This window comes from Eulemur rufifrons, chromosome 29 (genome assembly GCF_041146395.1).
Source record: "Eulemur rufifrons isolate Redbay chromosome 29, OSU_ERuf_1, whole genome shotgun sequence".
Taxonomy (NCBI): domain Eukaryota; kingdom Metazoa; phylum Chordata; class Mammalia; order Primates; family Lemuridae; genus Eulemur; species Eulemur rufifrons.
Window position 1 is genome coordinate 75,094,428 of NC_091011.1, and position 20,202 is coordinate 75,114,629.

Genomic DNA, 20,202 nt, shown 5'->3' on the forward strand with positions numbered 1-20,202 from the left:
TCTATACTGATAATGAAATAATGCTGAGATTAAAAGAGTTTATCACTAAATAAAATGGCAAAGACACAATCACTTTCCCAGAACGTTCCCAGAGCAGATTAGCCTAGAAAAGTGCCTAACCAGAGTAGGTACTATGTTTAAAAACAAAACAAAACAAAAACAAGCATCCTAGCTGGAAATGTACCATCAAACCATGGTTAATATACAAGTTTTATAAGATAAACACTGACAATCTCCAGCTTCTGCTAGAATTCCTAAACTTTCATCTTGTCCCTTTCCAGCAAAGCAGGTGGTCTCGTGTTTTAACCGTGACCAAAGTTCCCAAGGGTGGGAGCAGAGTAGAATTCAGAAGCACAATACAGGGCATGGAACCAAGAGGATGTGAAAACAGATTCTTGGGCGAAGTCCAGAAGCCTAAGAATTTCACAGGCAACAGAGAGGTCCAAACAAGCCTACAATCAAAAGACCGAGAGCATGGCAATGAGCAGAGCCTGGAAAGATTACTTGAAGGATTAATATGTAGTTTCTGGCGCATTTTTTTTTTAAAAAACAACACTGGTCCATGCTCACAGGTGAGGTCAGGAAAGGTATGGCCATCTACAATTCCTTTTTTACACCACAGAGAAGGATCTTCCCAGATCTCCAATTTGTTCCTCTTGTTCCTTTGTTTATAACTCAACATTGTTCCCTATCATAAGATAAATTCCAAGCTATCTAGCATGCAAGGCCCTTAATATTCAAGCCCTTTCCTAATTCTTTAGTCTCATCTCCTGCTATTCCAGTGACACACCCAACACAACTCCCTAACAGATTCTAAGCCATTTCACTCTTCTTGTGCCTTTGTAAATGCTGTTTTTTTCCCTGTTGGTTAAATGTCTGTCCATCCTTCAAAACTCAGGAATTACCACCTTCTTAAAATCTTCATTAAACTTTGATTAAAGCTCCAATAGAGAATTGAGTTTTATACACTGCCAAATCACCTCTTCTTCCCAGCACCCAGCTAGCACTGTCGCCAGCCTCCTCTAGAGGTAGATGTCACCATGGGACATAGTCCTCAGAGAGAATGTCAGGCCAGGGGTCCTCAACCCTCACTGGGCATCAGCAACACATAGGAAGCTTTTGAAAAATATAAACTGGTCCCACCTCCATAGATTGTTTCACTTACTCTCAGGTGGGGCCCAGGCAACCAGTGATTTTTAAAGTTCCTCAGTTAATTCTAGTGTACATATAGGTTTGAGGAGCACTAAAGAAATCTATGCAAACTATCTAACATCAAGTCAAGATACTGCCATCCACATGCTCGTGCTGTGGTGCACATACCTCCAGTAATGCACTGAACAACTATACCTCCACATTTTGTTTATGTATCTGTCTCTTGAACACATACAAATGCCTTGAGGGAAAAAACCAGATATTGTTATTTTTGCATTTTCATTGCTCAATGCAGTAATTGACGTTTTTCTTAGGTATTCAATGAGGATTTTTGAATAAATAAAAGAAATATATATCTATATCTGACATATGTATCATTTTAATTTTCATAGAACATTTTCATTGACAACCATGAAAAATAAAGATACGATTGCTTATTATGCTTGAAACAGTATACTCATATAATCTCTTCTTATTCATTAATAGTTGAGAATAGGCTATGAAGTACAATAGCAAAAATACTTCTTTTCTAATATTACTACTACAAAGATGCCTGATCTCTTTGTAGATTTGTGTTATCATTTAAAAAAAGTGGAAAAGTTGAGATAACATTTTGACTTCCATAGGCTAGACCTAAGTAAAGAAGAAATATTTAAAAATAAACGGAAGGAACGTCTGAAGGTAATCTATATTTGTGATCTGGTGAGATACCAGAGAAAACATATTCGACAAAATCTTTTAGGAGAATTCTTATTAGAAATAGTCTTATGTAGTTCCTGCACATGTGGGCCAACTTTAAGAAACGATAATGCATAGTCAAATGAAGCAACATGAATAAAACCTAATTTAAGAATATATTAAAATTACCTTGACAATTACCAAAATTTACTTTTTAAAGAGGGAATTTACTCAGTATTACCAAACATAGACTCAAATTTATTTTACGGAAATCTAATTCATCTAAATTATATTATGTATTTATCTGTAAAAGAATTGATCACATATATAAATATGGCCATTCCAGTAATCAATTTCAAAATTCCAAAAATTAAATATTGTAAAATCTAACCATTTTTAAGATCATATTAGTTTCTCCCTTGCTGTATCACGAAAATCAAAAATTGCCATTTAATGACATTTACTTGACTATTTTCCTCAAGGATTTTGACATTTTAAATTACATATATATGAAAAATATACTCCTGCCTAATTTTCATTTCCATGGCATTTATTTTTCTATTTTGAAAGTAATCAAATGTAACTGTCAGTAGAATGTGCTTTTATTTCTGCTGACGTGGAGAAAATTACTGTCTGTTAAAACATATTATCCATCACATGTTACTAGTTGAGAAATAAGAAGACAGATCCCAATTTCCTTTGAGGATTCACCTTTTCTCCCTCTCTATTTTCCTTTTACACATCTTGAATGGAAGTGTGCAGAATGGTTAATGCCTCATGGTTCCTAGAATTCAGGGGAAGATGGCCACAATGAGAGGAAAACAGGTAACATAGTAACTTCCTATTTATTAATTTCTTTAAATTCCTAGACCCAAAGTACTTAATCTCAAAAGCTAAAACTTCTAGGGAAAGGAAATCATAAACTTGAATGTTGTTTTTTAACCATTCACAAATATCCCTGTGTATCTGGGACAAGTTCCCAAACAGTCCCGTGGTATTACTCAGCACAGTTCTTGCAGCCTTCAGACATAAGGCATTTGAGGGCAGGGGGATGTGGTCAAATCTCGGTTAACTTTGCTGTGACACTTGAGTAAATCTGGGTGAGTCACTTTCTTCAGTTAATGGAATGAGATTATAAAAGATTAATGAAGGTTGCTTATGGCAGAAAAGATCAGGATCTAGATAGCTGTTAAATTCAGAGTTACTTAATCCTCTTAAATTAAAAATATAGAAGTAAAAGGAAGAGAATTACAGGAGTAGATAATGGTACTATGTACTCACTCTTCAGGCTCTGGTCATTTAGGACTGAACCTCTCTGTACAGTCTATAAAACCCTTAGCTGCCTCTGTTTACATTAATTCACACTACAGCTCCAGCTCCTCCTTATACGCCAACAGGACTAAAGACTTGTAGTTCCCCCAAAAGCCATGCTCTTTCACAACTCCGTACTTTGCACATGCTTGTTTCTCTGTCCAAATACCTTAGGTTCTTCTCATTTTGGTGAATTTCTTCATGACATACCCAAAGATGATACTGCTGGTCCAACTCCAAAAAAATAGAGCCATACTACTGTGGCATTTACAACAGCATTATTTTTTTTCCTATAAACCTAGCAAATACCTAGGTCTTACCTGTCTCTAGGTTCCTATCATTTAATACAATGCTTGGAGCATACTATCTATATCCCCTAATTATTATACATAATGGATTAACTAATTATTTGAAAATACTGTTTTACCTTATGTCATATTTTAAAATAATCTTTAATAAACACATTTAATTTCTGTTTTAGGAAATGCAGAAGATTAACGGGTACCACCTAAGTAACAACATTTTCATTAAAAAATATGTGAAATAGGCCGGGCGCGGTGGCTCACGCCTGTAATCCTAGCACTCTGGGAGGCCGAGGTGGGCGGATCATTTGAGCTCAGGAGTTCGAGACCAGCCTGAGCAAGAGCGAGACCCCATCTCTACTAAAAATAGAAAGAAATTATATGGACAGCTAAAAATATATATAGAAAAAAAAAAATTAGCCGGGCATAGTGGTGCATGCCTGTAGTCCCAGCTACTCGGGAGGCTGAGGCAGGAGGATCGCTTGAGCCCAGGAGTTTGAGGTTGCTGTGAGCTAGGCTGATGCCACAGCACTCACTCTAGCCCGGGCAACAGAGTGAGACTCTGTCTCAAAAAAAAAAAAAAAAAAAAAAAAATATGTGAAATAAAATTACTTTTATTTATTAATTTACTTAAGACCATAAAATATATAGTTTTAATATCATCTAACATTGTCCCACTGAAAGAATAGCTATATTTACTTGAAATTCACTGCATTTCCTTAAAATTATTCTGAAATTAAACTTTCCACCGACAAATTATTCTTCCTTCACTCCATTTTCTTTATTGCACTTATAATATACTGATTCAACTACATCTTGGATAACAATTTCAGATTCTTGTATCTTTATGCTGCTCATTTTAGACTATACACATTAAGCTTCTTTACTATCCTTTTTTCCTAATATTTTGTTCTATGAATGTACGCCATTGCAGGTACTTGACTCTTAACCCACAGAAGCCAAAATATGGCAATTAATTTTAATAGTACAGTAGCTACTCTACAACATGTTTGGGTTGTTCTTATTCTTTTTCATGATTTCCTAATAACAAATAAATAACCATTTTTCTTTCAATTATCCCTGATTTCATATCTCAATTGTAGCATGTGCTACCTTCTAACACTTAGGGTTTTAGGGGTTTATGACTCAATTTTGATAATTAATAAGTTACTGGCTCTGACCAGAAGCAATGTAAACCTGTGCTTTTTTAGAAGACAGCTTCCTGTATTTCCATTCTTGATGCCAATCCTGCTGCTTTGGACAAAGGATAGGACCAAATAATGCTGCTTTCTGCATCATCACATGGTAGCCCTGGCACGGCTGCCTTCTTATTCATGTTCTTTCCTTCTGGTGTCCCCAGAGACTGCCTGGCTGTTACCGTCCTGCACAGCTCACCACAACAGCTCTCTTTCCTGAGCTTCTGACCCTGAAGCAAGCAACACATCGTTGAGATTCTTCTAGGGAATTTGCTGGCAAAAACAAGGGGCCAGACGAGGGTAAACAAATACAGAAGCAAGACTGTTGCAGTTAGCAGGTGTCTCAAAGCTTTTCCTGAAACACAGGGAAGGTGGAGTAAACCTCACCGACATACACCTGAGCCAGGTTCCAGCCACTGCAGTAACTTGAGATCCTCTCTCTGCTCCCCTAGGGCCTGTTCTGCTATGTCTCTTCTTAGACTGTTCTTTTCCGTAAAGGGCAGGCTATTTTCTGTAATTTCTATTACCATTTCTTACCTTTTCTTTTTTAACCTTTTATTTGAAGACAACAAAAGAACAAATAAAATAAGACATAGATAGGCATACCTCATTTTATTGTACTTTGTAGATTTTTTTTTTTTTTTTTTTTACAGATTTAAAAGAGAGCTGGAAAAAACAGAACATCCCAGAACAGTGGGACAGTATCAAAAGGGGGTAACATAAACATAATGGAATACCAGAAAGAGAAGAAAGAGAGGATGGGACACAAGGAATATTTGAAATAATAACAACAGAGAATTTCCAAAATTAATGATAGCAACTGATTCACAGACACAGGGAGTTCAGAAAACTCACAGCAAGACAAATATAGACACCAAATAAATCCCCAAAAACAAACTACCCCAGGTATATCACAGGCACACTGCAGAAAACTGAAAGGAGAAAATCCTGAAGGCAGACATAAGGAGAAACAAAACACTTTACTTACAGAGGGTCAAAGATAAGAATTATATCAGATTTCTCATCAGAAACCATGCATGTAAAAAGAGAGTGAAGTGAAATCTTCAGGGTTGAAAGAGGGAAAAAAAAAAGCTAACTGATAATTCTACATCCAATGAAATTACCCTTTAAATGAGAAGAAGAAACAAAGACTTTCTCAGACAAACAAAAACTGAGAGAATACATTACTAGTAGGCTTGCCTTGTAAGAAATGTTAAAAAGAAGTACCTCAGAGATAAGGGAAATGATATAGGTAAGAAACTTGGAGCTACATAAAGAAACAAAAAACCATCAGAGAAGGTATAAATGAAGGTAAAAATATATCCTTTATTTTTTATTGATCTAAAATATAACTGTTTAGAGCAATAATCATAACAATGTGTTGGGTGATTATAGCATATTGTAAGTGAAATCAATGACAGCAATGTCACAGGAAATGGGAGGAAGGAATTGGGAATACTCTAACATGAAGTAGCTGTACTAACACTTGAAGCTTTATAGTATAGTGGTATTTGAAAGTGGACTTAGATTATTTTAAAATGTGTATTTTAAACTCCAGGGAGACCAGTAAATACCTTTCCTTAAAAAACAAGTATTAGCAGTACAACAAAAGAGGATATAAGATAAGTGTCCAGTTAAAATTAGAGAAGGCAGAAAAAGGCAGGGAGGGCAAAGAACAAATGTAAGGAAATGGCACCAGTTACAAAGATTGTAGAATTTAATCCACCTATATAAGTAATCATTTTAAACGTGAATGGCCTAAACATACCCATTGAAAAGCAAAGATTGTTGGACTGAATTTAAAAAAATACTTCAAGACCCAATTATATGCTATCTACAAAAAAAACTACTTTAAGTACAAAGACTCATGTTAAAAGTACACAGATGGAGAGATATCCCATACTAATCCTAACAAAGAGCAAGCTGGAGTGGCTATATTAGTTTAAGACAGAGTAGACTTCAGGAAAAGGATGATTATCAGGGACAAAGAAGAATATTATATCATGATAAAGGAGTCAATTCTATAAGAAGACATAACAATCTTAATATAAAATTCATGTACCTAACAGAGTATCAAAATACATGAGGAAAATACTAACAGAATGAAAAAGAAAAATAAATCCACTAAATCTCCATTATAGTTGGAGACTGGAATTAGAAGTATGTTCTAAATCATAGGAGACTAAGATCAGGGGATCCATACCCCACCTGATTCTCTAGTAAGCAGAGAATTAATTTAAAAACATTTTCAGTTAATAAACTCATAGAATACATTTTATAACTCTATAAAATACAATATACTCTAATGCATATGTAATAACTCATTTAGAAGTCTATCTGTTCTATTAGACTTTAGCTCATGGAAAACAAGCATTTTATTTTGCTCAGTTTGGTTTCCCTAACACCTACATAGGTTTTTGACTTGAACAAACACTCAATAAATATCTACTGAATGTGTGAGTCTGACTTTTACCACTAAATTATGTTCATCAACATTTAACTGTATAAGCGAGCTACTGTTTCATTAAAATTACAAAGTACTATTTGTATTTATAATAGAAGATTTTGGTTTTACAGTCATCCTCCACTATCATCAAATGACCACTTTGTTTAATAGCACAGTGACAATAGTTATGGTGAATGTATGAGTTGTTCACGGGGTTAAAATGCCACATTGCTTTGCCATTAATTAACTCTGTTAATTTACTCATCTGAAATAATCCACAAATTCGTAATACAAAGTAAGAGATACGGATAGAATACAGGAATTAAGAGAAGTAGATTTGCGAAAAGATTAGAATTAAACGTGTGTACATTAGAAAAGTGTAACTCTTAAGGAACACATGAATTTTAAAATACCAGAATTTTATCAATTTAAATTGTACATTAGGGCATAATTTATACCTCCAAAATAAGCAAATAAAATGTAAATATAGGAGGAATACATTATTAGACAAATCACAGGGTCTAAAAAAAAGAAAGATGGGGAACATGAGATTTTTTTTCTATTTTTCACATGCATAACTAGAATAACAACTGAAGAGAAAATATATTGTTAACTCTGTCAAATCTTTAAATTACACAGTTTAACAAACTAAATTCATTTCTATCTGGGTGAGTTGAAGAAAAACATAGAAATTTCATTACTTTCATAAAACCCAGAAGACTATAAAACATTATTTGGCACTGAAATCTGTTTATTATAAATTGCCAAGCTTCTTCAGATAACAGGTGATTTTTATTTTACTATTCAGGGCATGGTCCATACAGACCCAACAGATATAAATCTGATGTCCTAAAATAGGGCACATGGGAACAATTATTTACTAGATAAAAACTACTGATATTCTTTTCCATCAAATACTTCTTTCGAAGCTTTCAAATATCACTATATTATTTATTAAAATTCAATTTCACTCAACTTTTCAAGCAAAATGATTATAGAAAGTAAAGAATATCTTCCTAGGCTCATAAACACTTGATATCCATTCTATGAGACAAACAGGGAAATGGAAAATATCATAGGCCACTTACCTGACATGCATTGTAAAGAAGCTGGTGTTCTAGTTTTTTAATACCCAGAATCTGCTGAAACATTTCATAGAGTTGTTCCTTGCTCAGAATAAGTTCGGACACAGCACTTAGGGCCATTCTATTTGGCTGTTTGCACAAGTCCTCCTCACCCCTGTAAATGGCATCATATTTGGCTATCCATGAGCTCAATACTGTCTCTTTGCTCAAGCCATCTATTTCTGGCAAACTCCTCACACGTTTTTCTATGTTTTTTTTAAACACTTCTCTGAAGTCATTAGCAGAACACCCTCCACTCTGAACCATTCTGGCCACTCGGTCACTCTTCAGAAAAACCTGAAAAACAAAACAAAACAAAACCCGTTTACAATTAGGCATGGACGCAAACACCGCTCGCTTTCAGCAATCCAGCCAGAGTTATTGACATCAGATATTCTACAATGATTCAAATCATTAAGGTACCATAATATATGGTAACTAATGACATGATGGAGGCCCCAGATCTCTCCAAAACAGGGGTCCCCAACCTATGGTGAGTTGTATAAATATTTCATTATATATTACAATGTAATAATGAAAATAAAGTGCACAATAAATGTAATGTATATCAATCATCCCAAACCACCTCCCCCCCCCCCCCCCCCCCCCCCCGGTCTTTGGAAAAACTGTCTTCCATGAAAACAGTCCCAGGTGCCAAAAAGCTGAGGGACTGCTGCTCTAAAATGTTGAACTGTTTGGGGGACACAGTATAGATTGCTGAGGAACCTGTGAGGCTTGAGCTACAGCCGCCCCGCCCCCCCCACCTGAAGGTCAAAGGCACTTCTACAGCAACTGATCCTGTAGGGTGGAGTCCTCATGAATGGGATTAGTGCCCTTATAGGGGTACCCCAGAGAGCTCCTGCATCCCCTCAACCATGTGAGGACAGGGAAAAGACAGCTGACTGTGAATCAGGAAATGGGCCCTCACCAGACACTGAATCCGCCAACAGGCTCCAAATCTGTGAGGAATAAATTTCTGTTATTAGCCAAAAAAAAAAAAAAAAAAAAGTCCATGAAAGTAATTAGAGATATGAACCCAACATCCCTTTCTGTATTTGAGTTCTGGCCAGTCTTTCAGATGGGGGAGGGACCCCTATCATGTGAGTGAGGATTTGAAGGGCAATAGTATAATAAGGCTAGAATCCAAGTCAATATCCACCATATGTAATTTCTAATCAAGGTTGCTCAGCAACTAGGGGATTAGGGTACACCCATCCTAACCCTGATTTTATCACCTCCACAACTTCTCACACCCTTGTCACAGCTAGGAAGAATGGAGGCTAGAAAAACAATACCTCTAAGGTACTTCTAATTGTCCACCACTACCAGGCAAGAAATTAAATAAAAACGATGATAACCACAGAATGAGATGCTTATGACACATGTAAGAAGAGATGGGTAATGATCAGTAATAAGGTCATATTTTGGAAGAGACACCAGACTTGGCCTTAAATCTCTTTCATTCTTCTAAGTTACAGATCTAAATATCAGTCAAGACTCATTAAACATCTATTATGTCATCAACATTCTTAAGAATCCATTATGGGTCATATGAGACTGCTTTTACTCCTGCTTTCTTCTTCCTATAATGACAAAAAATTCTCCCAGCAGAGCCTGAAGGACAATGCAGCTTCCATAATTATATGCTGCTACTAAGCTTACAGAACAAAAATTCACGCCAACTTTTACCTTAAGAACTAACTCGTTATACTGAAGTACTCCCAAGTTAAACCGCACTGCTTGCACCATCTGACCACGCCTGTCTGCATGTGGGCAAGCAGCACACCTGTTACATACAGTCAAAGTGGACCCACCTGAACCACTGACTGTCACGCCCAGCTACCTGACCCTAAACCTTTCCCCCACCACTTTAGTTCTCCCTCTTAAGGTCATTCACTCAACTGTTTTCCTTGTTTCCTATCTTTCTTTGCTCGATAGCAAGAAGATTCCCAGACTCAAATATTTTGGTCGACTGACTTAGACAAATAAGATGCTCCTCAAACTAGGATGGGGTTACATCCCAATAAACCCATAGTAAGCTGAAAATATCATAAATCAAAAATGCATTTCATATAACTAATCTACTGAATATCACAGCTTAGCTTAGCCTACCTTGAACATGTTGCTCAGAATAGTTACATTAACCTTTAGTTGGGCAAAATCATTTAACACAAAGCCTATTTTATACCAAAGTGTTGACTATATCATATACTTTATTGAATACTGTACTGAAAGCAAAAATCAGAATGGTTGCAAGGGTACTTGAAGTGTGGTTTCTACTGAATGCTTATCACTTTCACACCGTGGTAAAGTCAAAATATCATTAAGAGCACCAAATCGAAGTCACTATCACCAACAATAAATTAGGGTATACTTTAAAATGACTAAAAGAGTGGAATTGGAATGTTTCTAACACAGGAAATGATAAATGCCTGAGGTACTGGATACCCTAATTACCCTGATTTGATTAATTCACATTATATGCCTGTATAAAAAGATTTCATGTACCCTATAAAGATATACAACTATTATGTACCTATAATAATTAAAAATAAAAAATTACAAATCATTAAAGTTGAGTTGCTGTAAGTCAGGGACCCTCTGTGTATACAACACACTCACACAATGCCTCCTCTCTCCTTACCAGCTCTGGTTCGATTACTTACTATTGGAAAGTCTCTGTCTTATTGTTTATACTTCTAAACCAAAACAAATTAATTCTTAAAAGACAGGCGTAAGTATAGTGCTTTTAATATTTACAGATCGAAGACAATGAAACTGAGATATTTAACAATATGTTTTATCTAAGAATGATGTTAACTACTTCAGAACTCATAGATATGTCTCCATCTCCCTCCTCGTCCATATCTAATACTACTACTCTCACGGTGCAGTGGCATCCAACAAATAAATTACATATTTATAAAGTATATAAAAATTATTTACCTAAATTATAATAATATTCATAAATATTGACATATTTATATATACTCATATTAAATTACGTATATAAATTTTATATATTTATAATATGATTTGTATCGTAGTTTTAATTTGTTAAGTTGGAACATACGGAAGCTCAGTAGTTAAAGGAATGGACTGTCCCAGTTGTCAATGTGTTGCTTTTCAGCTCTGAATCCACCTTTCCATCACCCTGCCTGTGTCAGCTAGCACAATTTTAAGCAAGCCAGTAGAGGGTGCTGGAGGAGATATATTGGAGGAAGAAGGGCTCATCTTCCTGGTTCTCTTCTCACCTGAAGCCACATGGCACCAACCCATGGGCAGCCTTTCTCCAGCCCTCCCAAGGTAGCTTCCAAGTGTACCATCCCCACTGGCAGATTGCCAGTGAGTTGTGCAGTGTGGCACCTCCCCGGGAACGACTTCCCCCCAGGACCCTGGAAGGTGGATTCCTTGTAAGTTCTATCAGTGCAGCACTCCACTGAACTCCTCTACCATCTCTGCCATGCAGTAAGATGTAACTTTTCAATGAGGGCTGGATCCCAGCCCTGGGAAAGGGGAGTGGGACCCTCTTCTAGATTTCTTCCTTCTTTGGGTGCTCTGCTGCCTATTTTGGCTACTCCTATATTCTTTAGAGTTTTCTTTAGGCAAAGTAGCCAATTCTTTATTGTTTATATTAAACCTGCCCTATTCAGTCATTGTGTGTTCTCTTCTCCACAGTACACTTTAACTGATACGAAAATACTAAAGTGCTACAACATTATTTCTATGGGAAAATATTTGAAGTTGAAACAACCAACCTTAGCAATTTGGTAATATGTCTAAAGTTATACCAGGAGGATATTTTTAAAGTGCAATATAAATATCTTAAGACTAACTTCAGAAAAACTTTTAATTGCTTCATTTCTAATACTCCTAGTTAGCAGGCATTTTATTTTTCCAACTTCTTCTGCCTAACAGAGTCAGAGCTAGATTTCACCAAGTAAACAAACCACATTTTTGAAGCAAGGACACTAATGAAGGTTTATTTTTGGTTTCTTAATTTCCCCTACAAAAACCATACCCAAAGCCATACTAACTCAGTCCAGTTACGTGCAATCTAATTGACATTTGCTAAGTAGTAACAACAGATTCTACTACCTGTTTGGGGCACAAAGAGGAGTGAGTCAAAGACCCTGCCCTCACACGGCTCACACTACCTGAGAGAGATGGAATAAACAGGACATAGGGTAACAGCAACAGCAGAAACCTGCACAAAGGGAGGGAAAGCAAAAGAAAAGAAGGTATTAACTTTGTAGGGGCCAGAGTTAGAGAGGACAGAGGCAAGGGACCCATGTTTTGAACAACCTGTAAGCTGTGTGAGAGGAAAAGGGAAAATGAAAGACATTTCAGGAAAGTAAAAGAACAGGGGCAAAAAGCACAGAAGAATAAAACAGCAAGGCCTTTTCAGGGAAATGTAAGAACTTCCATACTGCAGGAACATTACCTAAAATGGGGAGGGCAGCAAAAGCTGAGCGTGGCAGACCAACAGAGACCAGGTGGCAAAATGCCACGTGTGCTGAGGGAAGACTCAGGGCCCTCTCTGATGACACGGTGTCAATGACGGCTGGGTAGCACAGGCACTAACATGGGGAGATGTATGTTTTGGACAAATAACTCGTGGCAGCATTGAAGGTGGACAACAAGCAACCAGAGCAGAGACTGGACCAATTACCAGATGAGGACAACAGACCAGGTAGAAAACAACAAGGCCTGAACTAGGACGAGGCTACAGAGAAAGACGGAGTGGGAGACAGAATGAGCACATCTCGGTGACTTACAGAATGTGGAAACTAAGGCAGGGAAAATTTGATGATTCACAGTTTTTTGTTGGGGTACCTGGATTCCATTAACCAAAAATAAAGAATACAGGTGGAAGAATGTGTGTGTGTTTGGTGTTGGTATATGGTAGTGAGTGTTGGCGGAGGGTTATGGATAATCAGTTTAGTTTTGGTAGAGGTCAGCTTTGGAGACAAAGTATGGTAAAAACAGAAAGAGTCAAGAACAAAACCCTATGAAATACATATATTTAAACATCTGGCAAAAGAACAGGATCCAGGGGAGGTTGGTAGAAGGAAAAAAATATGGACACATGGGGATAGTAACAATCAAAGTGAAGATAGTCTCAAATGAGGGGATGAGGGAGGAGAAAAGAGAGAGAGAGAGAATGAATACCAAGTGCCACAAGAAAAATTAGGTCAGATGAGAAGAGATTTGATGGGTCTTTAGTTACCTTTGGCAGAGAAGATTTACTGGCTTGGAGAAGAACAGGAGCCGGCTGTAGGAGGAAGGAGAGAGGATGACGTACGATAAAGTTAAGGCAGCAAACATAAAGTGTTCTTTTTAGGAAGGTTGAATGAAAAAGGAAAGGAGAGAGAAGGCGTCAAAGGCTAGACTGGGAAATCACATTCGAGCAATGGAGGAGAGAGGTCAGCAAAGAGAAGCATTTTAAGGTAGAGAACACATAGAAAGGTAAGTAAGTGATGGCATGTCAATGCTGAGATTAGGTTACAAAAGACCGTGGCACTCTCCCTTACTCTCTTTTATCACTTGCCCTGCAGGAAGCTAGCTGCCATGAGGCAAGGAACCGAGGCTCTCAGTGAACCAAGGTCTGCCAATAACCATGTCAGCCAGTTTGAAAGCAAATTCTTCAGTCCTAATTGAGCCTCAAGATGATAACAGTCTCTGCTGACATTTTGATTATAATCTCGTAAGAGACCCTAAGCAGAAATACCCACTTAAACTGCTCTCTGATTCCTAATCCTGAGAGATGATGAGATATACATGTTTGCTGTTTTAAGCTGCTATATTTGGGGATGATTTGCTGCAAAGCATGAGATAATACAACTCATACATTCACGGGATTTACTGTATTACTTCATTTGGGTATCAGTGCAGTCATCTGAGAGGAAGCTCTGTTCTCCTCCTACCATCTCATTCATCATCTTTATCCTCCTGTCTTGTTCTATTTTCCTTTTTAGCACATGATATCATCTGATCTGTATTTATTGTCTGTCTCCCCAAAATAGAAGGTAAGTGTCCCAGAGCAGAGACTTTGTTTTGTTTGCTAATGAATCTAGTGTCTAACACAGAGCCTGTCCCATAGTAAGGGATCAATAAAGACTTGTTAAAAAAAAAAAAAAAAGTAATTACTATCCCTGGACACTGAAATCTCCAAGGCCAAAGAAGAGGAATAGATAGGCATCTAGCTCACAGGTTTCCTAAGATGTGGATAGCTGTGGGAGAGGAACCAGAGGATGAATAAATATCTAGAAACTGAAAGTAAGGGAAGGGGTATAGTTGAAAGGCATGAGTTCCAGGAAGGAAAAAAGAGTTTTGACATGAGGGAGGAAGAGTAATCATCCAAAGCAGGAATGAAGACCAGTTCTCTTGGCCCTAGGTGTGGAGGACAAAGGAAGGCCTGCAATCACAAGGAAGCTGTTTTCCTCTCTGTCCTTTGTCCCCCAGCTAGGTCTGGGGCCCTCCGCTTTGCACATGCTCCCAACCCTCTCACAAAGTGTGATCCCCCCAACCTTTATATCCTAATCTCACTCAAGCACCAGACCCAATCTCCAAGATCACCCAACATCTCTTAGATGTCTCACTAGCATCCTAAACTTAATGAGTCTCAATTCATGAGTTTATGATTTTTCCCAATATTTTCTCTACCTTCTGCCTGCCTCAGCAAGTCTCAGATACCCATTTCGACCTTTGAGGGATCTGAAAAAATTCCTGACTCCTCCTTATCCTCCGCTTTGTTTCCCTCAACACACAACTTGTCACTGCACCCTGCCGATTCTGCCCCTAAGGTCCCCGCACGTCCTTTTTCACCTCTCCACCTGCCCACAGCAGTTCTCCAAGCGTCGCCCTGGGACTCCCCGCCACGAGAGCAAACAGCCTCCTACCCGGGCTCCCTACAGAAGGTTCTCTGGCAGCCACCCTATTCCTGCCTTCACTTCTTCCCAACATAGACTTTTCATTGGCAGTAAATAATTTGTTTTTCAGATTCTGGTCATTTCACTCCTTCTCCAGCTTAAAATTCTTCACTGGTTTTCCACTAACATCATCCCCTGAGGCCCCATTTCCAAATGTCCAACACTACCTCTCTGGCTTTATCACAACTCATTCTTCCTTTCTGGATATATGTGCTTCAGTTCCACCAGCCTTTTAAAAACCTCTCGTTGTCCTTCTCACTGTCCCCTAACTATCTCAGTCACCTTTCAGATCTCCACCCTGAAGTTGACCCTCCTCAGAGATTTCTTCCCTAGTCACCAGGCTTGACTAGATCCCGTGTATGTATGTTGTATGCATCTTTTCTTTTTCCTTTAAAGTACTTATCACATTGTAACTGTAAAATTTAAGTAAAAAAATTAATTCATATCTGTTTCACTCACAAGACAGCACGCTCCATGAAGACAAAAACTGTTTTCATTCACCACTCTGTCTATAGCACCTACCTATATAGCAAGCACTTAGAAAATACCCAAGGGATGAGTGAGCGAGCAGTGAATGAGTTGTTTGGATGGTTAAAGTAATGATTTCATTCCCCCACTCGTGCATCTGCATGATTTAAATAATTAATGAACCAGTAAGGTTTACCAATTTACCATTATATGCTCATATATAAGAAAGAAATATAAGGCATGGATCTTGCCCATGGCAACAGGAGAGGGAACAGTATTACAGAAGGAAGGATTCACAACAAATAACGTCACAGAGGAAAGGGTGAGCCTAGTTTTGTGAGAAGCAGCTGATTGACAGCCTGGAGGGCGGGGCTCACAGAGGAGAATGGTGAAGAATAACTGCTGGTCCAGCAAAGAAGGATAGTTCAGAGATGTAATTTGATACAGGAAGCAATGGAAAGCACTGGCGTAAAGCAGCAAGGAAGTGACATGTTGAAGGAGTATTTTGGAGGGTATTTAGCAGAGGAATAGTGAGTAGGAAGGGCAAAGATTTCAGCAAAACTAGGGCAGACTGTAAAGTTGTGAAACCTATCCATGCACTTGTATCATTTAAATTATTAAAGGACCAGTAAGGTGTACTGATTACCTATTATATGCTCATATAAGAAAGACAGGCACCTTGTCCACATGAAAGGGAGAGGAAAAGGTATCCTAGAGGGAAGCAAGCATGATCAGTGATGTCATAAAGGAAGGAATGAGACTGGTTTTATGAGAAAAATAAAATTTATGTTGTCCAATAAACATGATATTTAGTAATTCCTATGATCTGTGTTCTTGCAGAAATACTGATAGAAAGTTTTTTCAAACAATTTAATCAGTTATGAAACTCTAACAACGAAGAGTTTAGTCTCAGTAAGTAGCAAATATCTTAATCAAGTTACAGGCAGGAAAAGTGTGGCTATGTGCAGAGACTGGTCTCAGAACTGGTCTCCAGGCCTGGGGGTGAACACACACCAGCTTTCCGCTCTGTGCCCCAGGATTCGCCATGAAATTCTATCTGCTACACAAGTAGGTGCCATGTGGGTGTTGAAGCTGCCACAGGAATTACATATATCAACAAATCCACCGAGGAGCAGACATTCTGTCTCCATAGAGCTCTTTTCACACTATCCCCTTTTTAATGCTCATGACCACCCTGTGCCTTTTCCAATATCACTCTCTTTTACAGGTAAAGTGGTTTAAGCTGAGGAGATAAGTACTGGCCCAAGGTCACAGAGCTATTGGGAGAATAGAGACTGAATCCTGGCCTTTGGACTCCAAAAACACCACTCCCCAACCCCACCATGGGTGCACCTCTGGCAGCCACATGTCCTTCTGGGTGCTGGCCAACACTTGTGGAAGTATCAATCCATGATCTTCTTGTGAAAATGCCACTGAACACATAACCGATTCAGCATGCAGGTTAGAAGCCTCACATCAGAAAACTTTAACATATTATGTATGTTACATTTCTCCACATTTCAGTGAATTTTAATTATTATGTGGCCTTCTATCTGAACACCACCAACTGCCACGATCCCATTCACCTAGTCAGGTTTTGTACCAAAGAAGTCACTGAATATCTTAACAAAGTCATGATTCATGAATTAACAACAAAACTGAAATATGATGACTAGGAAACTCTATCTGCAAAGGGTAAGTCTGCTCACCTGTCCAAACAAGCCTTCAAATACACATCTCCACAGAAGCCCTTATTGTTCACACATGGTTGTTGATCTGAACCATGCACTGCTTCTTTGATTCAAAAGGATTTTATAATGACGAGAAAAACATTATCTGCTTGCCAAATCATTGTGGCTATCTACAAGACGGTTCTGGGAAGACTGCCAACATGTGTTCAGCCAGAAAAATGTTGAGAAAGTACAAGAGTCCCACTTATGAGAGATGTATTCTTCTCCTTAATAATGCCAGATAAAATACTGTCTCACAATTCCCATGATCTGTGCTGTCCTTGGAGAAACAGTGACACAGTTTTTAAAACTATTTTTCAGGTGTTATCAATTCATGAAGCTGTGTTAACTGTGGTTGAGTTTATTCTCACTGGAAATCAAATAACTTTAAGATTTCCAGCATATAAACATCAGTATTCTTTTTCAGGTCACTTTGTATGTCCAAAGCCAGGCAACGGATTTTCCATTGGCACCGTATTGTGCCAGTCTCTTAGGCAGCCAAGTCTCCCTCAATCCACCTTTCCAGGCTCCTCTTCCATTGCTCCTGAGAACATATTTTCTGTTCCAATAAAGGGTAACACTTGTGTGGCCCTCCACGCTCTCCATATGTTCCCTCTCCCACAGTTCATCCATTTGTTCGATAAATATTCACCAAGACAAAGTATGTACTGGGCAATGTGATCAGTGCTGGGAATATACTCATAAGCAAATGAAATGGTTTTGCTGCCTTCCTAGAGCTTAGAGTGGGGCAAACAAATGGCTACACATACTAATATGCCTGTGGTTTCATAAAGTCTAGTAAGAGTTTCTGGTGCCAGGAGAGTTTGTAACCAAGTTTTGCATCTAGTTGGGGAGGTCACAGAGGCTTTCCCTACGGAGAAGAGTAGAGATCTAAAGACTGAAAGTACGTACCTTGGAAATGAAGAGGAACCAACAGACAGTGGGTGGAGGGAACACAGCCAAGCTAAGTGGGAAGCCTCTCCAGGCTGCAGTGAAGTGACTGAGGGTTCAGTGGTATGTGAGGAAGCTGGAGGAGTGGGCTTTGTCAGGTCTGGAAAGGCCTCTGGTCTTTATCCCAAGAGTACGAAATGCCGTTCAAACATTTATGACAGGGAGTCACATGATAAAACACGCACTTTGAAAATAGATGCAATTTGTTTTGAGGGCATTACATGTATTAACCCTCACAACCACATAAGGAACAAGCTAAGTACCTATCTTAAAGATTAAAAAAAAAACAAAAAAAAACAAAAAACAAAAGCATAGAGAGATAAAAAGACATGGCCACAATTATACAACCAGAATGTGGAAGAGTCAAGATTTAAGCCCTCTCTCGCTTTAGAGGCCCCCTCTTCACCACTAGGCAACCAAATTGGAGATTTATCGATTTATGGCTCATTAAACTTAGCGCTGGAAAGGCCAAGGAGGGAACGGATTGGTCAGGGTTAGGAGGACAGTGTGCTACTGTTATTCTCCACCTCCTTTGTGAAGCGTCCCACAGCTTGATGTTGCTTCTTCACTCCGAGCTGTCTTAGCACTTCCCCGTACTCACTGAGGGCGTAAAACATTCGCGTCCTGCTGTGCAGCATCACGTACCTCTCTCCTGCCCAGGCTGCGAACTGTATGAGAGCAGCACCTTTAAAGCCTCTGTAATGCCACGTACCATTAGATACTTAAACTTTAATGGAAATGATTAGGCTCCTATAGTAATGAACTGTGGAAAGTTACTGAATACAAAGGCTGGTATTATGACTAGTACGAGATGACGTTTTCATGGATTTGAGGTGAAAAAACCAAATATCAGGACTACAAAGAACATTTAATACAGCTAAATTTATTTAATATTCTAATAGTTGAAACTATGTATAACAAGTCACTTCTTTTGTAATACAATGTTATTAATCATAAATGGTGGTGTTTTTGTTGTTGTAATGGTTGTTGTAATGGTTGTTGTTGTTGTAATGGTTAATTATCTTTCTTGGCAAAAAACAAAAACAAAAGCTATACCTGGCCCTTGTTTTTGTTTATTGGTTCATGAATTTCAAAGGTTTGGAAACACTGACTTAACCAATCCTATCCCTTTACTTATTAAATGTGAAGAAATCACAACTTAAAACTGATAGCAAATAATCTATTTTATTTAAAAAATACATTTAGGTAAAAGATAACTCTAGACTTTATCTATAAACTAGCAAACAGGTGCTCTCACAAGACCCTTCTATAACTCATCTAAATCCTTTACAACAAATTTAAAGCCCTTAGAGCAAATCTAAAGCACGAAATGGTCACTGTCAATGCCTTCTCTCATTCTGTTGTAGGAATTGAGATGAGTCTATACCCAAATGAACATAAATGTGATTTGAAAAGTATGAAGCTTTTTTCTAAAAAATATATATATATATACATGATATTCCCATCATCTTATCAATATTATGAAGTTGTTCTAATATCAACTTCTAATATTGGCTAATGGAAGATCCTTTAGTCTTCCTTTGTACTTATTTTCCAACTAAATGATTAGCTTAAATTTCCCTAAGCCAATGGCAAATTTTCTTTAACTCTGTAACTACAGAGACTGAAACTGAAGAATTTACCAAGTCACTTGTTACAAGTACAAACATAAAACAAATAAGATCACTGGGCCCTACCTGGGCTCAAAATCTGTATGACACTGTGTAACAAAGACCAGGACCCTGAAAGGGAAGAAAAATCATGTCGCTCACAGTAGAAAGGGGAGCAATGACACGGTAAATATGAATGTCTAAAGAAAAGCTTCTATATGCAGACACAAAACTAAGGAAGATACTACTTCTCTCAGACCATCCCCACATCCTTCTCTTATTTCATTCAATGTTTCATGGTG

General features: G+C 38.0%; 1 protein-coding gene across 14 annotated transcripts in view; it reads right to left on the minus strand.

Moving 5' to 3' along the window:
• CADPS2 (calcium dependent secretion activator 2) overlaps positions 1-20,202 on the minus strand; it is a 451,849-nt gene that overhangs the window by 275,709 nt on the left and 155,938 nt on the right. For all 14 annotated transcript variants that reach the window (XM_069462753.1, XM_069462752.1, XM_069462749.1 and 11 more), the window contains exon 3: positions 8,174-8,506. In XM_069462753.1, coding sequence (XP_069318854.1) covers positions 8,174-8,506 — 333 coding nt within the window. The remainder of the gene's footprint in view (positions 1-8,173; positions 8,507-20,202) is intronic.